The sequence below is a fragment of the Equus caballus genome, chromosome 3 (genome assembly GCF_041296265.1).
Source record: "Equus caballus isolate H_3958 breed thoroughbred chromosome 3, TB-T2T, whole genome shotgun sequence".
In the NCBI taxonomy this organism is placed as follows: domain Eukaryota; kingdom Metazoa; phylum Chordata; class Mammalia; order Perissodactyla; family Equidae; genus Equus; species Equus caballus.
Genome location: NC_091686.1, coordinates 65,117,167 through 65,139,350, shown reverse-complemented (window position 1 = coordinate 65,139,350; position 22,184 = coordinate 65,117,167). Strand labels below are relative to the sequence as shown.

The 22,184-nt window shown below is 44.7% G+C and overlaps 1 protein-coding gene across 10 annotated transcripts in view; it reads left to right on the top strand.

The window, feature by feature from the left end:
- Positions 1–22,184, top strand: part of SEPTIN11 (septin 11) — an 86,136-nt gene that overhangs the window by 56,821 nt on the left and 7,131 nt on the right. For all 10 annotated transcript variants that reach the window (XR_011437517.1, XR_011437516.1, XM_005608691.4 and 7 more), the window contains 6 exons: positions 1,693–1,879; positions 5,052–5,213; positions 9,396–9,492; positions 10,996–11,164; positions 19,288–19,420; positions 20,498–20,685. Coding sequence is in view for 8 of the 10 variants with exons in the window: in XM_005608691.4 (XP_005608748.1) it covers positions 1,693–1,879; positions 5,052–5,213; positions 9,396–9,492; positions 10,996–11,164; positions 19,288–19,420; positions 20,498–20,685 (936 nt within the window). In the remaining 2 variants the exon portion in view is untranslated. The remainder of the gene's footprint in view (positions 1–1,692; positions 1,880–5,051; positions 5,214–9,395; positions 9,493–10,995; positions 11,165–19,287; positions 19,421–20,497; positions 20,686–22,184) is intronic.

Below are 22,184 nucleotides of genomic sequence, written 5' to 3'. Positions count from 1 at the left end.
ATAATGATCATTGCTATTGTTATGTAATACCTGCCAGTATTTTAAAATTGGAAAGCATAGAAGAATCTTACCGCTTGCTCATCTTTTCTATTGGAATTTATTGGGATTTCTGTTTTCATATTTAGAACTATTATTGCTGAGGCACATTCTACCTTTTCTTTAAATCTCTAGAGGGTTTGCTCAAATTGAATCAATGGCTTGTGATAAACCACCAAGGCAAAATATCATCAAAAACTTTTTTCTAGGGGCTGGCCCAGTGGCGCAGTGGTTAAGTGCACACGTTCCGCTTCTTGGCTGTTCGGGGTTCGCCGGTTCAGATCCCGAGTGCGGACATGGCACCGCTCGGCACACCATGTTGTGGTTGGCGTCCCACATATAAAGTAGAGAAAAATGGGCATGAATGTTAGCTCAGGGCCAGTCTTCTTCAGCAAAAAGAGGAGGATTGGCAGCAGTTAGCTCAGGGCTAATCTTCCTCAGAAAAAAAATTTTTTTTTTTTATTGCTTTTGGTTTTGGTCATAAATTTGATGTTTTGTTTTGTTTTTAGGTTTTTTTTTGTTTGTTTTTTTCTCTTAGGGCACTCTCTTAGGGTTGTCATCGTTATAAAAGATTTATAGTTCCCTTTCAAGAATTTCAGTTTAATTTATGGGTCAGGGAGTTGAGTGTTGAAAGGTTTTTATTTTTCTTAAAGCTTAAATCATTCCCCAGCAAGGTGGTAAGTTTGGGGAGAGTTAACTCATTGCATCCCTAAGAGACCAGTCTCATTGCTGCTGACGCTGACTTCTGAGCAGTCCCCTTGGAGACCTGAAAGGGTTCATGGCTTTTCCACGGTGACCTAATGTCAGGTTCATCCCTGGAGAACATGTGGTTTATTGAATATGTATTCCTAATATGCTCCTAATGCTTGTGTTTATGGTCAGTTAATAGAATCATACCTAATTATCCAAAACAGATTTGAATTACGATTTGGTGAGAAGAGAGGGTTACAGAGTTTACCTTCAAATCATAGAATTTTAGAATCGGAAGGAATCTTTAAGATCAAAATAGTGCAGTCACTTCAGTTGATGGATGAAGTTATGGAATGTGCACAGGGCTTTATGAGAGCACAGATTCCTCGTCCCTGGAGGCACAGGGCAAAGCACTGGGGAAGAGCTCCCAGCAGGTGGTGAGGCCGTATCCTGAAATCACAGACAGTTTCATTTTGTGCATCAATGCAGTCAGTTGGTAGAGCCCGTCAGAGTCACTTCACTGGGACAGATTTTGAGGCTCAGTTTTGGCCCAGCAGGAAAGAATGCCACAACCTCTTAGCAGTATCTTCATGGGTGCCGTGGGGGCAGTGACAGCGTGCTCCACATATGTATAATCTCTGTTTCAAAGGATGAATGTTAGCCAGGAGAATAGAAAGAAGACTGTTCCAGCTAGGGGCAGGTGAGAACTTGCTGGGTGGGGCCGCTCCACGGGCTGGTGCCTTGCTGGGGCAGAAAGGCAGGGAGGGAGGGGGAGAGATGAGCCTGGAGAAATGCCGGAAGGCATGGGGTGCCGAGGTGAGGAGCTTGGGCTTTAGCTCTTAGGGAAGAGGGAGCCACTGAAGACTGTTCTGGAGGAGTGTGCCACGCTGAACTGAGAAAGAGGTTTGAGACGAGAAACATGCTGCTTTGAAAATGTGTTTTTAAAAACCTTCTTCTGCATTCTAGCTATAAGCCGATAGTGGAATATATTGATGCCCAATTTGAGGCCTACTTGCAAGAGGAACTGAAGATCAAACGTTCTCTCTTCAACTACCACGACACCAGGATCCACGCGTGCCTCTACTTCATTGCCCCTACTGGACATTCTCTGAAGTCCCTGGACCTGGTCACCATGAAAAAGCTCGACAGTAAGGTACTCACTGCTGCTCTGCTTACCATCCACCCTTCTTTTAGCTCCCCTTTATCCCAAGGCCCCAGTTTATTCTCTGCTCTCAGTGTACTTTGGTTTTTTGTTTTGTTTTATTCTAAAAACACTTTTTAGAGCAGTTTTAGGTTCAAAGCAAAATTAAGAGGGAGGTACAGGGATTTCCCATATACCCCCTGCCCCCACACATGCACAGCCTCCCCCATTATCAACGTCCCCCACCAGAGTGGTACATTTGTTCTAATGTTGATACATCATAATCATCCAGAGTCCATATTCCACATGAGGGTTCACTCTATGTTGTGCATTCTGTGGATTTAAAGACAAATTTATAGTGACGTGATCCATCGTTACAGTGTCCACCAGAGCAGGTTCACTGCCCCAAGAATCCTCTGTGTTCCACCTACTCATCCCTCCCCCGCCCCCAAGCCCATAATTGTTTTTTTCTGGTTTACAGAACCATAGGGTTTAGCACTTTGAGAAAAATGCTTCAAAACCTCTCTGGATGTTAGGATACAACAAAACAAAACAAATAAACAAAACCACATAGCTTGTTGCGAAGTATTTTTAGCTCTTAAATTAGCACCAGCGTATGTTCTGTTGAAGGTTGGGGATTATGTAGTGGAGACACCTAAGCGGTCATAGGAAGGGTTAAATTTGGGGAGATTGAACTATAATTCATGATTGATTTTCTTAAAAACTTTCTTTAAATCTCTCTCTGAAAGGTTTTTAGAGGTTTGGTTTTAATTTGAAATTTAGAATGAAAAAAAAAAAAAACTCAATTTTTTTTCTATGTAATAAGGATGGTCCAGCTTCTTAGATTTTAAAACCGAACTGCACCCGTGTGTTCAACAGAAGGAAAGTCTGAGTTCCAGTTTGACCTCTGAGCTTTCCACTTTTATAACCTCTCTGTAACTACATTTGGAGGAAGAGCCTGATAAGTCTGATAACATTTGGTGATCTGCTTCACAATTAATTTGATTTTCCATTTTGAAAGAAGTGGAAGACAATACATTCTGAAATAAGGAAGCAGCCAATGGCAACAAGAACCACCACAAAATTAAGCTCTGGTATTTTCTCTTCGATTCTAACCTCCTTTTGAGTTCAATAAAATGTCTTCTCATCTTTAGAGGGCTTTGCTGGTGATATTTTCTGTCCAAACAACACTGATTAAAAGATGCTTTCTCTCCAGAGGGACACAATAGTGAGAGAACGCTGAGAAGATCAGCCTGTCCCCAGGGCCTCTGTCTGAACCGGCCTACAAAGGGCCTGCAGTGGCTGAGGCAGAGCCCGCCTCCTCAGACTTCCAGCGCGCGCACTGCATTGGTTTACAGAGAATATTCTAACGGCCTCAAAGGATTACCGCAGCTGGGGTACTGTTGGCAGGATGAAGAGAAACCCTTCTTCATCTCCTTTGACTCAGCTGCAGTTAGCCATGGCCGGTGGAGGGATCCTGGGCAGTGAGGCAGCTCCTGTGCCCTCAGGTCCTTGAGGCAGGGCTGAGAAAGGAGGAGAGGAGAGTGGCTTCCTCGCTGAGTTTGTAGACCGAGCCAGGCCAATATCCAACAATACGGTTATGTGAAATAGAGTTGACTTAAAAAGGAAAAGAAAATAAGGCAAAACAGACACAGCTAATTAAAAAAATGATCACAAAGCAGGTTAAACCGCTCTCAGAGAGCCGATCTCGTTGTAGGGTTGCAGTGAGTGGTAGGGAGCGTCTGAAAACAGTACTGCCAGAGCTTTGTTTCTACCAGTGAAGAGTTAAGGCAAATGTGTGATAATTTCAGAAAAGATTTTCAGGCACCTACCACCTAGGAAAAGGATGTTAAATCTAAATTGCTTGTTTGTCTGTCTGCTCTGATCAAATTGGCCAGGAGACAGTGAGCCTCTGCCGTTTGTCTATGTCGATATTAGCCGAATACTAAACGTGTACAGAAGAAGCCAGTAAGAACAACAGGGAAGTTTTCTGTTCCTGAGGTCCTGACCCAAACATTTCCCCAGTGTCAGTGCTGTTTATCTTAGTCTGCAGCTTGTGGAGGAAGCCCAAGCATGATGGGCTTAGGAGTGAGGTAGAGGAAGAGGAAGAATAGATTTTTCTATCAGCCTGTCTTCTCATTCTGGTTTATCAAGGATTTTGAATTTGGCTCTTGGGATAAAAAGAGAAGCAAAGAAATGCAGACATGACCCGGAAAACCTGCCTGAAGACTCTCCTCTTTGGCCAGGACTGCTTTCTCATCGAGCCCACTTCCTTTTCACCTGAGCTGGGTGGAGAGCATGGTCCCAGGCGTCAGATGTCAGTAGCATCTTATTGAAACCTCTGTACCTACCAGCGAATGGAACACAGTTAATCTTTAAAAATGAATTTTAAAAAATATGTCCTGTGGACAGTGCTGGGGGACGTTGGGAGAAGAATATCCCACCTTGGGTTTGGGTCTTGCACTCAAGGCTCTCATTCTGGGCTTTCTGCCGTTGTCATACGCTGAGTTCTCCCTGGCCTTTGTAATCAATGCTGTAAAAGTAAGCCTGGCCTTTGACACTAGGTTTCCTTCTGGCATGAAGGAGTAATGTGATAGAAGCTGGTGTTCGAAAGAATTAGTTGGTGTGATTTTAAAAAATTTAAAAGTTGGTGAGACTATTTTTGTTTTGGTTAATACTTTGGTTCTTCTCTCCTAGCAGTTTTCAGGTCATCAGAAGAAAGAAAGGATGTTATCCTGCATACAGCTGAATGTTCCACTATTCTAAGTAACAAAAACTTTGTTATTATACTGTTAGGAACATGCAAAAATCAAGCTCCTAAAGGAGCTAAGAGGGGGTCTAAAGGAGTGGTTGGTTATTCAAAGAATAGGCCCTCTTTGCTATCGCTATTTGTCATAGAGTAACACTTCCTCTTACTCTGTAAAGAAGAATGAGGTGGCACAGAAGAGGAAATTACAAGTATGCTTTCAGTGCCGAATGGGAGGAAGTAAAAGTGTTCGCAGATGGAACGAAAAGATTATCCCGTATCTTGTTAATTGTGCATTTAGGTAGAAAGTCCAATTCTCAATGTCATCTCTATTTTTTAAGTGCAGTTTTACAGTTTTTATTTGTGTGCTATGTTTTATTCATCTAATTATTTTTCTTATGTTGGAATTGTGTAAAAGTGGATGTGTTTGTTTTGTAGGTGAACATCATTCCAATAATTGCAAAAGCTGACACCATTGCCAAGAACGAATTGCACAAATTCAAGAGTAAGATCATGAGTGAACTAGTCAGCAATGGAGTCCAGATATATCAGTTCCCCACAGATGAAGAAACGGTGGCAGAGATTAATGCAACCATGAGTGTAAGTCTGCAAGTAAGGAAGGACCAACCAGTGACTTTCTCGAAAGCTTTTCCTGGTAGCAGCTTGTAGAGTGGCCAGAACACTGGACCAGGAATCCAATAGCCTCAGTTGTGGTCCAGCTCTGCCACTACCTCAAGTCACTTCACCACCCTGCTCCTCCATTTCTCCATCTGTCACATGGGAGAGTTAGACAAGAGGACCTCACATTTCCTTCTCGCTCTAACAGTTATGATTTCTACAGCAAATCTTGTGGGAAGGGAATGCCAGCCCAGCACCATTTCATAGAAAGCAGCTTAAAGCTTGCTTGTGCCAGTGTCCCCCTGCCTCACTTTGGCTTCTGTGATTGGTTCTTGCCTTTCCTTCCTTTCTATTTCTCCCCTGTTTCCTGAGTCATTAGATAAACTGACAGTTGAGGGTATAATTTCCACAACTCAGGGAGGAACTGGTCAGGAGAGAAATGATTAACGCCCCAGCAAATCCAGGTGCTGTGCTATCGTCTGTCCTGGTGCACCTCCACTGTGCCAGGTGACACCTGAATCTTTCCCTCTGCTCCCTTGTGAATCCCATAGCCGTGGCTCATCTCCGGGCCACAATGACTATACGTATCCTTTTTCATTTAGGAATGCATAACTTCTGTAAAAACAGCATTCCTTGCATACAGTTGATGCCCAATGATGGTTTTTGGAATTTGTTGAAATTGTAGGTTAGCTTCAGTGAAATGTAATTAGAAGCTATTAAATAACTTGACCTTCCCTGAATGCATGCTAAAAAATTGATTCAAAAGTGTGCTGGTGGCAGCGGAAGTCAGTCTAGACTTTTAAATTTGTGGTAAGTTGACATATATCCTACTTTCCTTCGAAGATCTGATCATGAAAAGTTGTGTCTAAACAAGTCATTATTAAATGCACTAATGACACTTAAAAAAATTAACAGTTTTATTGAGATATAATTGATACACTGTACAATTCGTTGGTTTTTAGTATATTCACAGAGTTGTGCAACCATTGGCACAATCAATTTTAAGAACACTTTCATCACCCCAGAAAGAAACCATGTACCTTTTAGCTATCAACCCTCTAACCATCCTAGCTGTATGCAACCACCAATCTACTTTCTTGTCTCTGTAGATTTGCCTACTCTGGACATTTCAGAGAAAAGGCGTCATACTGAGGCTCATCCAGAGAATTAGGTGACTCAGTCAAAGCCATCCAGTTGATAGCAGCACTGAGAATTCACTGCAGCCCCTTGGTCCCAGTCCTGTGTTTTTTGCCATCATAATTCAGGAGATCAGAGTTATTCCACAAATCCGCTTCTCGTTTCTTCAGTTCAGCCTATGGATTTTCCCTTATAAGGCTGTTATCATAGAGAGAGGAATTTCTCCCTTGAATTAATCCCATTATGACTAGGACTTTGGCAGCAAATGTAACTTTCCCCCTTTCTGGGGCTGTTATTGTATGAATTTCAAATTTAGGGAGCTCATTAATGCAGAGACAGTCCAGCTCCACTCTGACCTAGTCTGGTCACACTCTGAGCTGTGTGATCACCCTGGCTGTCATGCTCCTGTGGCCGGGAGAGTGAAGGCTCTGGAATCTCTAGAAGAAACTGGAGAGCTGATTCTTCCTGGGAAATGGCCATGAGGGGCCTGAAAGGAAGGTTGTCATAAGGGAGAGTGACTCGACTTATTCAAAAGACAGAACCAAAACTGATGGCCAAAAGAGCGGGGGGGTTTGGGGCCAGTATGAAGACAGTGTAACGATTGGCACCATTGCAGTGCAACAAACACGTTATTGAGGTAGTGAGTTCCTATCACAAGTGGGTGGAGGACAACAGATTCTATTTCAACCTGCTTAGAAGAGCAGACACCGTGGAGGGAATTCCTATACAGGATCAAACTGGATAATACGTAAGATCTCTTCCACCTCTAAAATTCTCTGGTTATGGGTATTAAGAGTAGTAATAGCAGTACCAGGCATTTTTTACATTTATGGAGCATTTACTATGCACCAGGCACTGTTCGAGTCTTTGCATTTCATCCTCATAACAATCCCGTGGGTAGGTCGTATTATTATTCCCACCTCACAGATGAGGGACCTGCAGCCTTGCACCTCAGACTGCACAGCTGTCAGCAGTGGAGGTGGGATTTGAACCCAGGCAGTTGGGCTCTAGGGCCTTTATGCTGACTGCCCCCAGGCAGAGGAGTGTGCTTGTTTATAGCAGTGTCAAAAGCTAGGTCTGAGATGGCACTCGCTCATTCTGCTGTCGAACTGCAATGTGGGATGTCAGGGTGGAATTCAGGAAGTGCTGTGCATGAATATCATCTGATTTTCTCTTTATACCCTTCCTCATCCTTTTAAATAATTTTGCATGGTCATGAAACGAAATTTGTGTTAAACTTGCAAAGAAAATACCCATGAACTTCTGCTCTCTTTCTCTCTTTATCAGATAATTCAACTGAAGATCTTTGACGATCCCAAATTAATCTTGCTCTTTACCAAGAAATGTTCTTTTAGGCTCTTCATTGCAAACATTTCCTGGTGATGAAATCTCACGATATGTGGAAATCTGAGGAAAGCAGATTTCATTGGCGGTTGCTCTGTCACTCAGTTTGAGAGGAGAAGGCAGTTGCCTTGGTTGCTACAGCAAAATGTTGGCCAGGAGGGTCCTACTGCTCCGTATCTTCACAGAACACATTTCAGTTTCAGACTTAGGGTTGAGAAAGAGAATGCGCTTTCTTTTCTTCCTACAGAGTATGAGATGAACTAGAAAATTTAAATACCTCAAGCAACTTAGACAACCTGGGCTGAGGGCTATGCCAAGCGCTCGGTGGGAGAGGATCGTTTAAAACATTCTTCTCTTTCTCAACTTATCTGTAGTAGAACAACACTGGATCAAAGAACCCTAGATAATAATTCTCAGAGCAGCCATTTCAAATCCTCTTATTATCATATACTAATAGGAAAAAGATGGAACTACTATTTTCCCTCCAGATTGTAGCCATAGCTACCAGATAAACCAACATGGAACGGTCAAGTGTCATGAACACCATCTCTGCTTGAGATAAGTCTGGGTGCAAGGCTCAGGCCAATAATTTGGGCTACAGTGTATTTCCAACTTAAATTTTGTGAGGGTTCACCTGAATAAAGCAGTGCTATTCAATAGAAATATAATATAAGCCACAGAAGTAATTTAAAATTTTCTAGTAGCCACATTAAAGAACTTAGTAGGTCCAGCCCGGTGGCATGGTTGAGTTCCCGTGCTCTGCTTTGATGGCCCAGGGTTTGCAGGTTTGATCCTGGGCATGGACCTACACACTGCTCATCAGGCCACACTGTGGTGGCATCCCGCTTACAAAATAGAGGAGGATTGGCACAGATGTTAGCTCAGAGACAATCTTCCTCAAGCAAAAAGAGGAGGATTGGCAGCACATGTTAGCTCTGGGCCAATCTTCCTCACCAAAAAAAAAAGGAAGAACTTATTTAACCCAATATATCCAAAATATTATCATTTCAACATGCAATCAATATAAAAATTATTAATGAAATATTCTCATAGTAAGTCTTTGAAATCCAATGTATATTTTACAGTTACAGTACATCTCAATTTGGATGCATACCCAAGTCACTCCTATCATAGTTGAAAGTTTTCCACTGTGAAATAAGTACCAAAAAGATGATTTTCTTTTAATGTTTGCATCCACATTGACAAAACTGCTTCTTCTTGTTTTAGAAGATTTGAGTTCGAAGCAAAGTGAAATGCAGTCCTACCAAAACAATAATTTTGGGAATTATTTAAGGGAAAAATATTTTACACTGCTTCCATTTTTTAATTTAGATGTACATTAGTTAAAAGTAAATAAAATTAAAAATTCAGTTTCTTGATCCCACCACTCCCATTTCAAGTGCTCAGTAGCCACATATATTAGTGTGTATAGTCGCAAAGACTCATGCCGTTTCCTTGAATCCAGCTCATAGCAAATGTTCAGTATTTGGTTGTAGGAGAGGTAGGGTACCCCCAGCCACCCTGCGTGAGCTGCAGCATCTCCTGCCTCTTCCCCCCTCCCTATTTTCTCTTGCCGTGAAGTAGAGGCCTGCAGAGGGTGGGAGAAAATAGAGGCAGGTGGAGAACCAGTCTTGGCAAGGGCTGGGCAAGGTAACTGCTCTCTGTCCTTGTGTTGCTTGGCAGGTCCATCTCCCCTTTGCAGTGGTCGGCAGCACTGAAGAGGTGAAGATCGGCAACAAGATGGCAAAGGCCAGGCAGTACCCGTGGGGTGTGGTGCAGGGTATGTGTGCATCCTGGGGAAGGGATTTTCCACATTTAACCCCTGTGGGGACCGTCCCCATGGCTTTCCTCTTTGGGGAGGTCCACAACCGTGGGCAGGCAGAGGGAGCGGGTTGTACCCCTTGCAATTGTGGGAGTGAGGAGGAAAGAAACGGTGACCAGGTAGGTAGACAATGGAGAGGAGAGGCTGCAAAACCCTAGTGCCCATGCGGCAGCCCCTCAAGGATGTTCACTTGTGGGGGAAATTCAGTATAAAGTACTGATAGAAAAGAGTTCTTCCAGGGCTGGCCCCGTGGCCGAGTGGTTAAGTTCGCGCAGTCTGCTCAGTGGCCCAGGGTTTCGCTAGTTCAGATTCTGGGCGCGGACATGGCACCACTCATCAGGCCATGCTGAGGCAGCATCCCACATGCCACAACTAGAAGGACCCACAACTAAACTATACAACTATGTACTGGGGGGATTTGGGGAGAAAAGGTGGGGAAAAAAAAAAAGATTGGCAACAGTTGTTAGCTCAGATGCCAATCTTAAAAAAAAAAAAAAAAAGACTAATTGGTTTGCAAAATAAGTTTAAAAAAAGAGTCCTTCCCTAGGAGTTTGAACTGCTTTTGAACCAGTTTCTTCAGCAAAGTGTAAGAAACCTGCAAAAGTTTCTTGCAAACAAGAAAATACTTGTTTCTCCATTATCTCTGGAAAAATTGTCTTCCAATTAAATGTTATCTTAGTGAATATCTGACCTATATTTGGCATTGGGGGACATGACCACGGTCCCGAACCTGAAGAAGCTTCCCATATGTCACCTTGATGGGCAAATACTCTATTACCTTGTGTCTTCTGAAGGAGTATGGCTATAGAAAGTTCTTTTGTTCTTTATCAGTCCTCCTTTTCCTTTCTTCTGAATAAAGGCAAATAAATCTGTAAGAAGTGAGAAGAAGCTTTGTACCTTTGAGATTCCTAGGAAAATTATAATTTTTATGAATCTTACCGATTTCTCTACAATAAGAAAACTTTTTCATAGTGTTGTTGATTAAATGAAATGATCTCTAAGAAACTGCCTTGCAGAGTTGCAGATGGCGTGCAGTGGTAGAAACAGGCCTGGCTATGGAGCCAGATGGCCCAGGGTTTGAATGTAGAGTCTGCTGCCTGTATCTGGGAGGTCGGCTTGCTTGTCAAAGCCGTGCTCTACATCTGCAAAACAAGGGTCACAGTGCATACTTGGCAGAATTATTAGAAAAAGTAAAGACAATATTCGTAAAGCTCCTCCCACAGTCCCTGCACTGAGCAGGCCCTTGGCAGTCACTGTTGTCATCAGCATTATGATCATCGTTGTCAGAAATCTTGTCTTCATTAGGAATGTAAAGTGACTCCAGCAAAGGATGTTCAGATGGCCTTGACACCTCAGAGATTTCAGGAGCGATGGTAACATATTGGAAGCATCACTTCAGGTTTTCAGTGACATCGTCGCTGATAGGCCCCCCACCCCGCCTTTGTTCTTCATTTCTTGCAGTTGAGAATGAAAACCACTGTGATTTTGTGAAACTTCGGGAGATGCTGATCCGAGTGAACATGGAGGATTTGCGGGAACAGACTCACAGCCGCCATTATGAGTTGTATCGGCGCTGTAAGCTCGAGGAGATGGGCTTCAAGGACACTGACCCTGACAGCAAGCCCTTCAGGTAGGAGGGCACCTAGCCATCGGGTGCTTCCAGAAACAGACAATGCTGAGAGTGGCGTGTTGGTAATCACAGAAATGCTTATTGGATTGAGGTATCAGGAGGGAGGGACCTGATTGGGCGCAGATGAAGAGCCCACATTGCCAGGCGTTGTGAGAACCACTTTACTTGCGTTATCGCAAGTAACCCATGGAGTTGATGTCGCTATTCTCATCCTCGTTTCACAGATGAGGACACTAAGGCAGTGAAAGTATAAACCAGCCCAAGGTTCTACAAGTAGCAAATGACGGGGCCGAGTTTGAACCCCTGCTTTTAATCATTATGCTTGCAGAGCCACAGAGCCTGGTCCAGGCATTGACAAAGGTGTCGCCACTCATTACAGTTTATCTCCTTCGTTTCTGCTAACCAGGTTTAACGTCCCCCGGCTCTTACTTTTTGAAGCCCTTTCCCAGCTTTCAGTGGTTCCGTACAATTCTAACAACAGAGGAGGAGGAAAGGGAGTAACGTGGAGAAAACTTCCTAAGTATTTTCCGACATCACTGAAGGATGGAGATGAAGGGGCAAAATGTGAAGGGGAGAATATCGAAATTAAAGAAGAACCAACGGCCTTGGCGAAGCCGCAGGGCCCGGCCGAGTGCGGGGTGGGGGTGGGGGAGCGTCGGGGGGCGGGGCTGGGTGAGTGATGGAGGGGAGGTGGAGCTGCCGGGCCAGGCTCGCCACCTCCTGGCACAGGAGAGGATTGCCTTGTCCAGACTGACCCACACCGTTTCTTAATGGAGATTTGAGTGCAGGTGAGGTGAGGTGTGTCTGGGCTCAGTGTTTCCTCCTCTTTTGCGGCCAGCCCGGTAGCTCCCACTTTGTGTCTAGGAGCCGGCTGGCTCCTGAGGCAGCGTGTGTGCGGTGTGGCCAGATTCCCTTCTCCGGGATCCGAGCTGCCACTGGGGAGGGAGGGGGTTTATTTTCTTGCAGTTGCTTTAGAGAGAGTTTAGTAATGTCCTGACTGTTCTCCTGGTACAGTGCTACTGTAGAGTGTTGTCAGCGTGTGTGTATAAGGTGAGAACAGATGGAGACCCCATGCGAAGGGCTTCTAACCAAGAAGTTAACTTCTAGTCAAGTCTACATCATTTACTCCTGCCTCGGGAGGTGGGGCGGGGACGGTGGCAGAGGGGGCATCTTCAGCCGGATGAAACGGCTCTTTCTGAGGCAAGGAATAGGACGCCTCTGTGTACACACCTTAGCTAAGTGAACCTTGAAATGCGTTCACCAAAAAATAGTCCCCGCAAAATCAAGCCTCCATGGTGGTTAAACCTGATGAAAATGGGTTTTGTGTGCGGGAGGCTATCTGTATTTTTTCATGGAGTCTTTTTGTTTGATGCCTGCTGGTGGAACCAGAGGAAGTGCGGTAAAATCGAGCTCGTTTGCCCTCTCCCTCATTCAGACGCTGGCCGTGTTGAAGAGCACTGGGCCAAGAGTCAGGAGCGTGGGTTCAAGTTTTGACCCTGCTACTGCTCAACTCCTTACCCTCTCTGGGCCTCAGTTTCTTCATCTATAAAACGAGTTGCTGGCCTAGATCAGGGGACAGATCTAGTAAGAGGACTTTTTCCATAATGGGCCACATAGTGAATATTTTAGGCTCCGCAGGCCATGCGATCTCTGTCACAGCTACTCTTGTAGTGTGAAAGCAGCCAGAAACCATAAGGTAAATGAATGGGTGTGGCTGCCTTCCAATAACACTGTTTACACAAACAGGTGGGGGCCCGATTTAGCCTGCGGACTGTAATTTGCGGCCCCTGCACTAGATTAGAATTTGGAGCCCGAGAACTGCCTGCAAAAGTTAGAATGCACGTGACTGTTGCTAAAGTCTGTTAGAGGTAATTTACCTACCAATATGTTAAGAACCATCCACCACAGCTGTGTCCTTTTTGGCTGTGGACTCTGAAGAGTCTGTGCTGTGTCCCCTTAGCTGCCTTCCATGTCTCCACCAGGGTCCTCGGGTCCCCTGGGAGCCCGGAGATGGTGAGGATTGTCTCCTGCTGCAGACGTGCGATCTCCTCTGCCGTCTCTGTTTTTGGCTTTTTTTTTTCTTTTTTTTACATTGGCACCTGAGCTAACAACCGTTGCAAATCTTTTTTTTTTTTTTTTTTTTTTTGCTTTTTCTCCCCAAATGCCCCCAGTACATAGTTGTGTATAAATATATGTACTTTTTTTTTTTTACTTGCGGGTCCTTCTAGTTGTGGCATGTGGGACGCCGCCTCAGCATGACCTGACGAGTGGTGGTGCCATGTCCGCGCCCAGGATCCAAAGCAGCGAGACCCTGGGCCGCTGCAGCTGAGCGCAGGAATTTAACCACTGAGCCACGGAACCGGCCCCTGTTTTTGGCATTTTCAGTTAAAATAGCTCCTGCAAGCCCAAGGCAACTGGCCACCAGGGGGAGGTGTTGCTGCCTAGGTCCAGCGTGCCTTCTGTGAGGCGGGGCCTCCCTGTCTTCAGGGGGCTTCAGGATGCGGGCGGATGTCACTGATGCCACCTGACTTGTAGAGAACATGCTTTATGCACACATCTCCCCTTCTCCATTAGCGTTTGGTTCCATTTCTACTAGACTGAGGTTTCCTTTTTGATGATGACAAGGGGGAAGTATATACATATATGAAACCAAGGCCTTTACTCTTTTCTCTATAAGAAAATAAGTAGAGAAAAATAGACCTTCTAAAAATAAAATACCTTCTATCATCTCAATTACTGGGAACACTGGGAGCAGTGTTTCTAAGTTTCCTCTTAGAAATCCACTCATTCAACCTCAGGTGCCCCTCTTGGTGCAGGCAAGATCATTTGGAACATAAAAGTTGGCTTTGAATCTCATGTCTTGGCAAATAGCAAGGTGAAATGAACGTGGTGTTCCTTTTCCTGGAAACCACTACTTTACAAAGGGCTCAGCCTTTCCCTTTGAGGAGTTCCCGACAGCCCCAGCGTGTCTGTGAGCCCACACTGTGGGAGTAGTTCAGTGAAGGACCTCACTGAGGGATGGCGCAATTCAGGAAAAGCAAAATCCACAGCCAATTGGAGTGATTTCCCAGAAGTTCTTCTTTGAAGTCATCATTCCTGGATGCTCTTAGAAGATTTTTCTCCCATATGAATTTAGGGGGAGCCTGGAGGAGTAGAGATGAAGGACTCAAGGTTCCTTTATATTCTCAAAGTAGAGGATCCCTGTGTGGGTGCACAGTGCGGTCCATCCTTCCTTCTGAACAGCCCATGTCCGCCTTTTGCCCTCTAGGCCCGGTTTATGTTTATACCAGGTGTTTGCAAAGCACAGAGTCACCTCTAATGCCAAGGCTAGGAAGTTGGAGCCGTCACCTGGATATACTACCTGGTATGAAATAAGACCAGGAGCTGGGCGAGCACAGTAAGAGGCTGTATTTAAGCCTGGAAAGTAACTAGGCCGTAAAGCTGAGTCTGTCACTGGTGGTGGCCTTAAACCTGCCTAACTTCAGAGATGTGTCTTTCTTGTCTTGTGGCAGAATATAGACACACCTGGCTATCTGCATGTCTGTCTCCAGGTGTCGAACTGCTTTTCCTCGTGCCCTTCTTTCCCGCCTGCTGCCCTGCGGTCTTGGAGCTCATGCTTCAGCCCAGCGGGAGCACCGTGCCTTCCCTGGACCCGGGTGCCCTCCCCGCAGACCTCAGCCCCTTTCTGGCTGGCATTTGGGGTAGAAGAGGGGAATGGGATGTAGGACATGAGTAGGGGCTGATCTTGTCTCTGCTTCTTTCTCCTGAGACACCACTACCCTTTTCCCAACAGACCCTGTCCGAACCAGAGATCACAAAGTTTTCAGGCCCCTGGGACCCTTTCATTTTTAGGAACATATGGGCCCCAGTTCTGTGCAGTGCAGTGGGTAGAGCTCCTGCTTGAGCTAAGTGGCCTGGGTGCAAATCCTGACTCTCTCACTTCATTGTGGCCTGGACAGATCACTAAACACCTCTGTGCCAAGTTTCTCCAACTATAAAATGGGAGGTCATATTCATACCTACCTTATTGGGCTTGTAAGGATTAATGCATTCACCTTTGTAAATTGCTCCATACATACTGGTGGTGTGTTAACCTCTGGCCTGCCCTTGACTAGGCGGTTCCAGGAGACTGTAACAGGGAGAGAATTGTGCTGTGTGAATTGCCAGAATGAAGGATGAACTGAAATGTCTGTACTCGTCTCCCTTCTCTTGACTTCCATGAGCACAACTTACCTCTCCTGAGGGCTGTTAAGAGAAAATGGGAAGACAAAATCCTCATTTTCAAAGCAACCGAAAACCTCATGAAAAAATTATACATGTCTTACTTAGAAAAGGGCGTTAATAACTACAATTAAAAATTAAGTTGGGGGGCCAGCCCCGTGGCCGAGTGGTTAAGTTCACGCCTTCTGCTTTGGTGGCCCAGGGTTTCACTGGTTCGAATCCTGGGCGTGGACATGGCACCGCTCATCAAGCCATGCTGAGGCGGCATCCCACTTGCCACAACTAGAAGGACCCACAACTAAAAATACACAACTATGTACCGAGGGACTTTGGGGAGAAAAAGGAAAAAAAATAAAATCTTTAAAAAAAAAAAAGTTGAAAGAGCTAAAATTGCAAAAGACATCATCCCTTTAGGCACTGAGTGGATGACATAGAACTGGTTCCTTGTCAACTGGTCCTTTTTTTTCCCCCCCCCCGAGGAAGATTAGCCCTGAGCTAACTACTGCCAGTCCTCCTCTTTTTGCTGAGGAAGCCTGGCCCTGAGCTAGCATCGTGCCCATCTTCCTCTACTTTATGTGTGGGACGCCTACCACAGCATGGCGTGCCAAGCAGTGCCATGTCCGCACCCAGGATCTGAACCTGCGAACCCCTGGCCGCTGAGAAGCAAAACGTGCGAACTTAACCACTGCGCCACCGGGCTGGCCCCTCGGCTGGTCCTTATTGACTGGAAGCGCTGGGGAGGGTTTCTGGTGTCTCATTTACAGCTTAGTTGGTAGAGGTGCTGGGGAATCTGAGTCTGCAAATGCCGTGGTTGTAAGTCATTTCTAAGTGGCTTACTGTAGTGTGGCTCCCTTGAGTCAGGTCTTATGATTTCTTTCTTATATATTGCTTATCATTTCCAACATCAGTTCAAAAGCTCATTCATGTCCTAGGATACAGTGATGGGATAAATAGCATTTGTTGAGCCCATTTTCCTGTTTCAGCACGGGATGTCAAAACTGCCACTAGACTCCTGGCTGAGGCCATCTGGCCAGTGGCAACGTTGCTCCTTAGTCTTTCTCTAGGACAAGGACTTGCCAGCTTTGGGGTGAAACCTAAACTATAGGATATGTTCTGTATCTTAGTTTACACATGTCATGAAGTAATACCTGTTTTTATGGTTTGCACTGCATTCTGGTATTTTCTCTCCTATTCTCTTAAACTTTCTCTTTTAACATAGTGGTTAAGACCCTCAATTGGGTCATGACCAATAGTTTGAAAATACGTCTCCTGAAACTGGAGCCTAAGCTAGGTTGTGGCTGGTACTGGATAAGGCAGAGTCATCTCGAGAGTTCTCAGTATTCTGGGTAGCATTAGCCAAAGTACAGTCTCTCTGTGGCTGATTTAAAATGAGATTCTATGAGTAAACACATTGGAGGAGCTCTAAGTTCATCAACTTAAACAGATTTTTTTACTGAAGGACTTCTCAGAGCATTTAGGACAAGCAGTGGTTGGCAAACTAGTTACATCAAATCACCTGGGAAGCATTTGAAAAAAATACAGGGGCTGGCCCCGTGGCCGAGTGGTTAAGTTCACGCACTCTGCTTCGGTAGCCTGGGGTTCGCCGGTTCGGATCCTGGGCGTGGACATGGCACTGCTCATCAGGCCATGCTGAGGCAGCGTCCTACATAGCACAACTTGAAGGACCTACAACTAGAATATACAACTATGTACTGGCGAGCTTCGGGGAGAAAGAAAAATAGAGGAAGATTGGCAACGGATGTTAGCTCAGGGCCCATCTTTTGGAAAAAAACAGATTATTTTGCCTTAGGCTGCATGCTGAATCAGCATCTCTAGGAGTGGAGTTAGGAGACTGTTAGAAAAGTCCCATAAAGCATGCCCAGGCAGTCCTGGGTGCTGCCAAGGTTGGAGCCGCAGTGCGTTGAGACTCTCCTGAAGGGAGGTCACACACAGCATTCCCCCTTTACGGCTTCGACGGGGGAACCTTCTTTTGAAGATCTCTTGAAACTAGTGATCTCTGAAACATATTTTGGGTAACGTTTCTGTAAAAGGTGTTCCACTGCTCGTTAGAAAGAAGAGGGAGATGTATTCATTATCCTAAAATCAACTAAAACTGAGCTTCCCCCCAAATTTCATAGCAAGGACCAGTCATCTTCTGCCTTTGGCAATTCTGACACAAATAATGGTGATTAAAAGTTTATTAGAAGCTAACAAGTAAAGTGAAGTTCATGAATTATTTTATAGTTCTATTACCAATGCATTTCTATATCTCCGTGGCTATGTATCTTTTTGTTTGTTTGTTTTTTGCTGAGGAAGATTTGCCCTGACACCCATGCCAATCATCCTCTATTTTTAGTATGCGGGCTGCCAGCACAGCACGGCTGCTAACAGAGCGGTGTAGGTCCAGGCCTGGGAGCCCAACCCAGGCTGCCTAAGTGGAGCACACTGAACTTAACTGGTAGGCCACCGAGGCTGGCCCTATATATCTTAAATTTCAAGTCCAAATATTGTTATTGATATTAGCCAACATTCACATTGGCCAAACTTCTTGTCTCATAAGATAATGTGAAAGCTAAATATGCCACTGGAAATTCAAAACACGTGATTGTGCATTAACAGGTCGTGTTGATACTCTTGAGGGCAGGAGAACTTATTTTTAGTCAACCAATTACAGTGTTGATCTAGAAGTATAAACAACCCTAATTAATACATTTTCTAATTGTTTAGTCCTTTGTAAATCTACGCGCATGTGTGTCTCACCACCCAAATGTCCTTTTTCTCCTTCTAAAAGGACGAGGGTGAATGCTGGCGGGCGGCTCTGCATGGCGCCTGGGTCGCCTGCAGCCTCTCCGGTTTGCAGTCAGCACTTTGGGTGAATTGGGTCCGTGGGGAAGGGTGGATAATCCTGCAGACTTGTGTTACTGTAACAACTCTGGTTCTAGGAAAACTGCCAGGGGGAAATAGAAATAGCGCCTTATAACATCAGGAAATGTTTCTCTGTTGGGGTGTGGGTCTGGGCATGTGTTTTCGCAAGTTCTGTTATCAAAGATGATTTTTCTGTAAATACGTTTCTTCTGTCTTAGAGATAAAGCTGTGTCTGACATTTGATTTAAAATATTGGGCTCTAAGTTCTGTAGACACTCAGGAGGAGGATGGGGTTTAAAATAAAAATAAAACTCCTCCCTGCTTATTTACAGTTGGTAAGATAACTTGAAAAGAAGCGATTTCCTCTAATCTTTAGACATACTTTGTCTCTTTAGATGCTTCACTGAGTCTGCTTTCTAAATTGGGGGCTGGAGGGAGGTGAGTGTGGGGGGTACCATTTGTCAAGCCCTGGCGGTATGTCCACTGCTACTCTCCCTCTGCCCCCATTTAATTCCCGTAATCATATCCCTGGAAGGTGAGTGCTGCTGGATGCATGGCTCACACAGAGAGCGCCGAGGCTGAGAGGCTGTGCCCTTCCCAAGATCAGTCAGTCAGTTGCTGTGGCCGAATCCAAACCCTGATCTGTCTGGCGCCAGTGCCTGTGCATTTCTTTCCCTACACCATCCTACCTCCATCTTCTAAAACTCGAAATCATATCTCGTTTGCTGATCTGGAAGATACCAGCCAGCCCAGCCCAGGCTTTCCTGGTATGAGTATACGTAGCATAAACCTTGGCCAGTGAGAGACATAACTTTAGTGCTGCCTTGCGCTTATTGACTCATTTCTGGTTCTTGACGTGCTTGTCTTTATAATTGCTGCGTAACTAAAAAGAAGATGGTGCCATTTTATGTGTCCTTTAATATGGTAAGTGGCAGCCTTATCTATGTTTTAGAAGTGGATGGGTAGAAATTATATGAAGTGACGTTTCTTACTGTGTGACTTCACAACGCTGTCCTTGGTTTGTGGCTTTTGAATAGTCTTCAGGAGACATACGAAGCAAAAAGGAACGAATTTCTGGGAGAACTTCAGAAGAAAGAGGAAGAGATGAGACAGATGTTTGTTATGAGAGTGAAGGAGAAAGAAGCTGAACTTAAAGAGGCAGAGAAAGAGGTAAGCCATCTGTCCTTCAAGGGAGAGAATCACAGCAAGGTGTTTTATTAGTACTTCACATTGTGTAGGACTCCGTGCTGGTCGGGCACTGTCTGATGGGTGATGGCTGCACATGCCATGTCTGTGCTCATGCTGCCGCCTTCGTAGGCATGCTCCTTGCTCCAGCGCCCCTCTGACTCCCTCTCCCTCCCCGTGCCCGGACCAAGCGAACTGCTTCCTAGAAATTCACATGGATTTCTGTTACAACACCCATCCCTTTGAGAGAGAGAGACAGAGTGTGTGATGTTTGCCTCTTATAGGAGATGAGGAACTCAAGTGCTTGACCTGTAGCTCAATACAATTCCAAATGAAATTGTCTACATAATTTCCTCATCATCCCCTTTTAATTTATCTTTATAAAGACTACTGAAATTTGGAAGTTATTTAAATAGCTAAGCATTCAACATAGTTTTGCTCCACAGAAAGGAAAGTTGAGCCTTATTTGCTGTTGGCTTTAAGTACCAAATGGATGCTAGGTAAAAATCTAGAATTATCTAGTAAGAATTATTTCCTCCCTCCCTTCCTCCCTTCCTTCCTCCCAGTTTTCATTTCTGCATTGTGATAATTTTTTAAATTCAATTTGTCAAGGGCCAGAAATTTCTGAACATACTCTTATTCTTTGAATAGCACACACATATATATATCTGTAGTCACTGTGTATGTCCCTAAGGAAATGTATATTGTACATTTTGAAAAAGGACCAGAAGTAAAGAACTACTCTTAGCATTAGGGTGTTTCCTACTAGGAGCATGGCTAATTTTTATTTTCTTCCTTATGTTTTTTACAATGAATATGTACTTATTATCAGAAAAAGTGTACAAGGATTCTCCTTCGTCCCAGGGGGTCTAAGTTTCAAAGGAGTGTAGGGCTCCAAGGGCTGCTCCTCACCGTCTCTGCCTGGCTCTTCCAGGAGCCCGTGTAATTGAAGTGCGTGCAGCAGTGCGGCACACGGTTTGTTTTTGAACAGATCCCAATAACCTTACACCGGTAACCTTCTCATCCCCCTCTCCAAGGCTGTCTTCCTCTTCTTCTCTCCAGCTCCACGAGAAGTTTGACCTCCTAAAGCGGACACACCAAGAAGAGAAGAAGAAAGTGGAAGACAAGAAGAAGGAGCTAGAGGAGGAGGTGAACAATTTCCAGAAGAAGAAAGCAGCAGCTCAGTTACTGCAGTCCCAGGCCCAGCAGTCTGGGGCCCAGCAAACCAAGAAAGACAAGGATAAGAAAAAGTAAGCAGGTGTCGCCCAGGTCCTGGGGCCCTCTCACATTTTATTCTTCTTGCATGTCTCTACTTTTCCCATTTACAGACTGGAAACTGGTCTGTTACCAGAAAGATAAAAGCAAGTATTTTCTCTACAGTGCAGGGAAGATGATAAAGGTTTTTAAAGTATTTCTAAAGGGTACACAAACATTAATTTAAAACTTGACCACACGATCAAGCAGTCGGGACTGGCGTAGCGTGTTGTCTCCGGTAGCATCTTCTGCACCGACACTAGGACTCTCGAGAAGACAGTTTATTTCTCTTCACTTCTCTCTGGAGACAATCCTCATGACTCTTTGATAAAGAGCACCCTAAAGTTACGATTGTTAAAATTATTTTTCTATTCTGTGTCGGTAAGGCTTGATGAGCCAGTCATTGAAAGTCTTGTTCCCAAAAGGAAAGATTTAGAAGAACTGCTGGTGGCCAGTAGTTTTCCTCTAAATTCAACAAGATGATGAATTGTTTTATTGTGAAAATGGGATCAAAATGCCCATGCAGTTAAGATACCCCACCAACCCTCAGGACACACCCATAATCCACACAAAAAACATTTTTAAACATGGCCTTGATTTAATGTGCCAAAGGGTTAGGTTCTGCTCTTCCGTTGGTCACTTCCTGTTATACTCCAAAAGCAGCTGCCCGAATCCAGTGGGAGATTTGGGCCTTCCTTAAAATTCTCCTGTGACCTGAAGCTCATGGCAAATGACCTGAAGACCAGAGAGGGCGATTTTATGACAATTGCTGTTGGTTGACAGTCAGCACAGTGGTCAGGAAGATCCCTTTGAGGAAAACCTTTGTGGTGGCCGGATGGTGAACCCACTGATGCCGCCCGCCTTTGTCTGTTGAATGTGTGGTGCTCTTAAGGCAGCAATAAGGCAGCTCAGAACGTATTTCAGGACCCTTGCTCTTCATCCTTAGATGCTAAGGCTCTAGGGAAAACGCTGACAACTAAGCAAATAATAAAAATGTTGGTACTCGAGTAGGCCAAGAATTACATTCTTTAAAACTCCAGCAGGTAAGATTGAGTCTGCACAGTAATTGAGATCTGTCACAGGGGAGTGAGACGATGGTGCTATTTGCCTAGTCTTGGTGAACATGGAGACTCGCCCCTGAGGAATCTTGTTATGTTGCTTGTGGTAGGAATCAAAACGCACTGCTACAGTGACACACAGAGAGAGTTTTAAATTATACTGTACAAACTTTGATTTCCCAAGCTCTGACACAGCAGAAAATGTGTCAAGAGAGCAAGAAAGCAAGCATGTTTTCCAAGCAATAGAAAGTAATTGGTGTAGGTGAGGTGTGATTTTAATGGGATTGATACAGACCTAAATGATCACAGCACCCTAGGGGCTGAAAATTCAGTTATACTGGATTAATTCTGAGTAACAGCTGCCCAGATTAAAATGCAGTTCAAGAAAGCGCTTTTGCAGCTACACATGTTGGGAGAGCATTGGTCACTAATGGGTA